Source organism: Fundulus heteroclitus, unplaced genomic scaffold, assembly GCF_011125445.2.
Source record: "Fundulus heteroclitus isolate FHET01 unplaced genomic scaffold, MU-UCD_Fhet_4.1 scaffold_49, whole genome shotgun sequence".
Taxonomy (NCBI): domain Eukaryota; kingdom Metazoa; phylum Chordata; class Actinopteri; order Cyprinodontiformes; family Fundulidae; genus Fundulus; species Fundulus heteroclitus.
Window position 1 is genome coordinate 1,309,017 of NW_023396912.1, and position 6,642 is coordinate 1,315,658.

General features: G+C 39.1%; 1 protein-coding gene across 1 annotated transcript; it reads left to right on the top strand.

Moving 5' to 3' along the window:
• Positions 1-763: 763 nt before the first annotated feature.
• Positions 764-6,206, top strand: LOC118560812 (nectin-4-like). Its single transcript, XM_036132349.1, has 3 exons — positions 764-1,088; positions 3,140-3,478; positions 4,720-6,206. Exons 1-3 carry the CDS (start codon positions 1,013-1,015, stop codon positions 4,821-4,823), a joined length of 519 nt encoding a protein of 172 aa, XP_035988242.1. The 5' UTR covers positions 764-1,012; the 3' UTR covers positions 4,824-6,206.
• The last annotated feature ends 436 nt before the right edge of the window (positions 6,207-6,642 follow it).

The window sequence follows — 6,642 nt, forward strand, 5'->3', positions numbered from 1 at the left end:
GTTATTACTGCATTAATATGGAACATAAATGTTGATTTAATGGTACTTGTGTAATAGTAGGATTAAACTTAAGCTAATGTAAACATTTCCCACAGGAAGTGCTACAATACCTTATTTCCAGTCGATGTTATTAACTTGGTTGTTTAACCCTAAAATTCTGATTCGAGTCTTAATCATTTCCCGGAGAAATAATTGCATTAATAAAATCAACTGTCTTAAAGACATTGATTTTCATTGAGCATTTCATTCTTTAAGATGTTATTTTAATCAAATAATATTTCGTTTAACTCATAAACGTGGAACGCATATTAAATGTTGTTCTAAATTAGTTAGGCTAATTTAACGTTATTCCACATTTTTAAGAAAAACTCTGGCTCTCTAACTTGGATCTGCAGTTAATTAAGGTTTACTAAATTACTAAAAAATTACTAAAAAAAAACTAAATTTACTAAATCATTCTGATAATGGTTTTTAACTTTAATTTATTTTGTCCTTTTGTTTCCTTTGTGTGTAAATAGTTCTTTAGCTTCTGTAACTTTTATTTCCTTAGTAGTGTTAGTTAAGTTTCACCAGCCTGGTAGAGAGGATTTGTTGATATGCATAAATTATCTGTTAGTTAACCTAAGTCTGTTCTAGTGAGCCTTAAAGGACTTTAACTTAAGCTGGTAAATAAAACCGTCTGTTAGTAAATTCCAGTTTGTCCTGTCTGGGTGTGTTTTTCTCCTGGTTAAAGCTTTAAGTCTGTTGTTTTGCCGTCAGACCTGATCCAACCTGAACAACATACAGACAACAGAACTATACAAAAATACACCAGTGAATGAACTGGTAAAGAGACCAGTTACATTTTTTAGGCTTTATTCAGAGTTGAATCATTCTGACTACATTAAAATCTGCTGAGCAGCCTTATTATTCTATCAGGTTGGACTTGCAGGACCAGGAAGCCTCTAACAGGTTTATCTGCAGCTGTTGAAACACGTCTGATCACATAAAGGCTGCTGCTGCTCCTCTCAGCATGGCTGCTTCAACGCTGCTGCAGCTGCTGGTTCTGGTTCTGGTATCAGGAGGTTCTTCTGGGTCGGACATTCCCAGTAAGTACCAGCTAAACATGGAAGCTATTACCCTATTGTCTGTGGTGGCTCCAAGGAAACTGGTGAAGGTGGATTTTTACATAAACGTTTACAGCTTTAGGCTCTGATCTTTCCTGGTTTTTAGAGCTAAAGTTTTGTCTAAATGGACCCAGCTTCTAGAATCAAGACCAGGTCTGGTAAACCTGATTAAATATCAGCTCCATACATTTAAAACTTTATATTCTGTCTAGTTTAATGGAAACAAAAGTTCTGCCTGTTTTTCTCCTGAGGAAAATAAAACTTATTGCCTGAAATAAAGACATTTCTACATATTTTAAACCTACTGTAGTGCATCAGAGCAAAACAACATTAACCATGTGATGCTGTTTCAGCTCTCTAATGGACATGAAGGGTAGCACACCGTTGTTATGTTGTAATTTTGGCTCTTTTATAAAAATATTTCATGTAAACATCCCAAAATAACAATACATCCATTAAATTTAAACCAGCTTTAAATTTTGAGTGTTTTTATTTATTTTTCATCTAAGTATTACATAACATCAGCCATCTAAGACGTCTTTTATGTTAAACTTTTTTTCTAAATTATTATGAATGATTCTCAGTATGAGCTGGGAAACTGAAGTTTAGACTGCTTTTATCAGCCCAGCCTTTAATGAAGCCAGGAAAAGACAACCATCACAGCACTTCTCAGCCCCATTATTTGACTAGCTTTATTTAGCCTCTTGGAGAAATGCTGCCCCCTACAGGACTCACAGTAAACTACAGCAACCAGTTCATGGATGAACTTCTGCTTCACATAGACAGAGAATGGATGTGTCCCATCTGGACCTAAACCACCACCGTATTTTCACTGGGCCCCAGGCCTGGGATTCAAACCCAGGACCTTCTTGAAGCAAGGCAGCAGTACTACCCAGGGTTCCACCTGGCAGTGGCTGTTCATTTCCAACAGTCCCTCCTCTATCAGACACATTTAAACATGTAAACAAAGTCCACCAGACGTTCAGATCAGTGATGTCCTAGTTAAAGCCTGGCTTTACATGAAGCCTTTAGATGTGTTTGGAAAACTAAGAACCTCTAAAACTGGATCACAGCATGAAGATTGAAGGCTGAAGACAGAAAGGTGATGTTTTTAAGGAAAGAGAGTCCACTGGGTCCCCTTGTCCTGTCCTCACTGTTAACGAGACACATGTGGGGCCCGTTCACCTAACGGCCCCTCTCGTTTCACCTGGTCGAGGGTTTGGCACAAAGAGAAAAAGGCAGTGAATTCAGAGGCAAAAACAACAGTTAAACATATATTTATTACAATTTGGAATTCCAAAGTGGGAGACACTTACAAATTTATCACAGCATCTTAAGTTCTCTGCCTGTGTCTGAAGCATGTCTCAAAACTTACACGTTGTTCCTCCCTTTTTAAATCTTACATAGTCCAAGCGGGGGCTGGACCAACCTTCTTTTTTCTAAGTTTCTGCTGAGAACATCTGTTTCCTAACCTTTGACCGTTAAATGTAATCTTGCTTGGTTCCTGAGAGTTGACTAAAACAATGTAAGACCTTGTGCAAGCATTTTTAACAGTGTTATCTGCTCACAAGACTGTCATATGGCCTCGGTCTAAAGTTTGAACGCACCCTTTGTTTTACAAACATCAATTTCATCTATTTAGGTTACTGGGTTAAAGTTAACATCTATATTACTTTAAGCTACACAATTATATATATATATATATATATATATATATATATATATATATATATATATATATATATATATATATATATATATATATATATATATATATATATATATATATATATATATATATATATATGATTATATTTCCATAACACTGTCCATAGCTGCTGCTGGACAGCTGAGCTTAGCTTCAGATAAACGTTGTGGAGCTTCTTTTGATTTCTACAAGCTTGGTTACTCTCAGGATTTGACCTTTGCTGGTTTTGGAGCGATTCACAGAATTTCTCTGTTACTGGAGTGGAGGTGCTGCGCTCTGCTTTGACCTCTAACCTCTGAGCTCTGTCCTGTTTCCTGTCCTGCAGGCCAGAGAACCATCACAGCAACACCTGGACAGAACATCGTGCTGACATGTCACACTAGAAGCCGCACAGCTGTCTCTGCTGTAGACTGGACCAGGAGGGATCTGGGCTCAGAGAGGGTCTTTCTTCTACAAGATTCCAGGTTTGAGACATTTAACCAGCATGAACTGTTCCAGAACCGGGTGGAACTGCGAGACAGAGAGAAAAATGATGGAGACGTGTCCTTGGTTCTGAAGAACGTGACGGCTGCTGACAGGGGGACATATGAGTGTAGAGTTTTCCAATCTGGAACAACAAACACTACATCTCCAATCTGCATCATCAACCTGAACATTGCCATAAGTAAGTCCTTTTCTGGGTCTGATTGTCTAGATCAGAGTCCTCAGCAGCTTCCTGGTTGCTGAAGTGAGCCTGAAACATCTCAGGTGTTCACCAAAGATCTTATAACTCCAGAGAATGAAGCTGATCTGAAGTCATTCATCCAGATCGTGTCTTTCACTGATCCAGAGCTGAACCATGGGGGGGGGGGGGTCTGGATGAGTCCCACCCAGCCCGTTCCGTGGTCCGGTTGTGTCTGGCTCGGTTCAGTTCAGTTTGCTTTCCGTTTACACTGGATAGTTATCTCGGTTACCGAGCCTGAACTGGTCTCAGCTCGGTTAAAAAGAGTAGTGTAAACGGAGTAAAGTGTCCTGTGGCTATTTTCTAAAGAGTGAAACACTGAAGCAGATTTTTATCCCTGTGGAGGAACAGAGGGGATCATGGTTGTCTGTCCTGTCTGCAGGTGCTGTGTGGGTCTAGGGCTGGACGATAATCCAATAATGATATAAATCTATAGACATGTGGTTCAAAATAAGGGGTCAGTAAAAAGAAGAACAGTTTTCCTTCCTTTTGCATTCCAGCCTGTCATGTAGGTTAGTGCTTCAGTCATTATACCCTCCTGGAATAACGTTAATTACAAACTCAGACCCAGGAACCCCGGCTTCAAAGAGAGCAGAGACCATGTGTCTTTCTTTTTAAGACTTAGTATTTGGGTAAAAAGGTGGTTGATGGATGGGTTGTGTTTGAATTCAGCATTCCATCCATCCATCCATCCATCCATCCATCCGTCCGTCCATCCATCCATTATCTCACATGTCAGCTAGTAATGGGTAGGAGACGCGGTTCACCCTGGACAGGTCGCCAGTCTATCACAGGAATTCCGTGTTCTTTATTTGAAAATTGTTAATTAAGCAGCAGCATAAAATGGCCAGGTCAGCATTTAAATAATGCGTTTTTTAATAATTGTTGACATCGATCAGTATGAATTCTATTTTATTGATATGCTTTGTTTCGTTATCGTCCAGCCCTTAGTGGATCTGGAGAAGGTTTATAACCTCTGGAACATGGTGCAGGGCATGTTGGAGCCATTTTTAAGGAAAATCTCTCCCTGTAGAACCAAACCAAGATAATTCTGTATCCTGTGGCCCACATTAAGATTGTTTCCAGAGATCTGGGCTCAGCATAGATAACCTGTGGCTGCAGTAGATGTTCTTCAGTCACCTCCTACCTGACGCATTATACTCACACCTGGTTCTCCTCTACAGACAGCGGCGTAAACAGAAGACATGAAGCTGGACCACCTGGACTACTGATGGGCCTGACAGTTTATCTTTATCTTATTGTCCGATTTTGGTTTTGTGATTTTTGAAAGCATGCACAAAGACAAAAGTTTGCCTCCTGCTTTTTACCATCTGTGTTTAATTTTTCATAAACAGCCTTAGTCAGAATTTCCTGATGTTGAAGGAAGAAAAAATTGGTAAAACATCTTGAAGTAATTCAGGTTAAGAGTTCAAATGACGATTTTTCTGGACTTTTAATACAATAACATATTTAATCCAAACGGTCATCTTTGGTGAGAGGATTTAAATTGTTAAACAGATTTAAGTTGGAGGTTAAGCAGGATTTAAGCAGCTGGGAAACGTTTTAGGCTTTTAATTGAGCTATGAGTAATAATGACACAGTGGTCATAACCCAAACAACACATACATGACGCCTTTCACAGAGAGTAGTCATTTCCTCAATGCTGTTTTGTTTCTGTGAAATGCCACGGAATTTGTCCTTCCACAGGATGGTCTATGATGTTTTATGGTGTTATTGTGTTATATATCTGGTCTGCTTCTCTTACCGGCTTCCATATTAGCAGGCAGATGCTCTTTTACCAAGATAAAATACCAAATGCTGAAACTCTCATCTGATTGGCTCAGGAACCAGGAAGTAAACACGGGCTACTCTCTAAACCAAAGTCGTTTCAGACCGTACCTCTAGGTTTGAAAGGAGAAAAAGTCACTCAGACATTGATGATGGAGAGGACTTATTGTTTAGACCACAGGTGTCAAAGTTCAGTCCTCTAGGGCCGGTGCTGCAGGTTTTTGTCCCTGGTCTGACACGCCTGAGTCAAATAATCAGGTAATTAGCCTGACTGCAGACTGAGGAGCTGATTGTTCCATTTGATTCAGGCGTGTGGGACCAGGGAGACCTCTAAAAGTTTCAGGACACCGGCACTAGAAGACTGGAGCTTGACACCCCTGAGGGAATGTTACTTCCAACCTGGCAAAGAAATGAGGATGATTTAGATTGATTTTACAGTGAATATCTTACTGACAGCACCTTTAAAACTTCTCTGTACTCTGCTTACATCATATGTTTTTTTTTAAATGTGTTTGGGCTGTTTCGTCTGTTGAAACATGTTTAATTTTTCATCTGTAGAGTTTGCTGTGATCTCTGTGTGATCAACATATATGATGTTTTCTAAGCAACACATGTTGTCCCCTTCATGGTTCATCTGACTAAAAGCTGGACGGCTCAACCTTTAACTTATCGTCCTTCTTTCCTTCAGTTTTCCTGTTTCAGCTTCAGTGAAACTGTTTAATATTCCAGGAAGTGCATCAAGCTAAAAGGTCCTGTAGGTTCTGACAAGCTCGGTTTATTTTACTTGGTTTTTGTAATGAAACAAACAAGACCTTGTATTTGAAATGCAGCTGATTAAATGATTTATGGAACTAGAATGGAAATAAAAAATGTTTGGATTTGATCTCTTTTTTTAGTGCAGAAAGAGAAACTGCTTAAAGAAAATGTTCATGTTCAACTCAAGTCATCTCCTTGTTGGTTTGCTTCCCTGATCCTGAACAGCACCACTAAATCTGGTTCATTAAAACATTTCAGGAACTGTAATCTGAAATTAAAATGTAGCCTGATAGAAATAATTCAGTATCTAAACTTTATGGATGTAACTCTGAGGTCTCCTGTTTATTTACTGCAGAGCTGGCGACCCGTGAAAAAGCTTCTGACTTGTCTCTAAGGATTCCAAGCAGGAGGGGTACTGTTAATTAAACTGCCCTGTTTGTGGATTATCTGATCTTCACATTCACAGTTAAATCTATAAGGTTTGTGATTTTTCCAAGTGCAAGCTTTCAATGTCCATAATGTTTGTACATTTCCAAAATCAGGAAGAAAAAAGAAAAAAAATC

Coding starts and splice junctions, on each gene's coding strand:
- LOC118560812 (XM_036132349.1), top strand. CDS start 1,013: ATGGCTGCTTCAACGCTGCTGCAGCTGCTGGTTCTGGTTCTGGTATCA. Junction 1,089..3,139: donor TTCTGGGTCGGACATTCCCA/GTAAGTACCAGC, acceptor CCTGTCCTGCAG/GCCAGAGAACCATCACAGCA. Junction 3,479..4,719: donor CAACCTGAACATTGCCATAA/GTAAGTCCTTTT, acceptor TCTCCTCTACAG/ACAGCGGCGTAAACAGAAGA.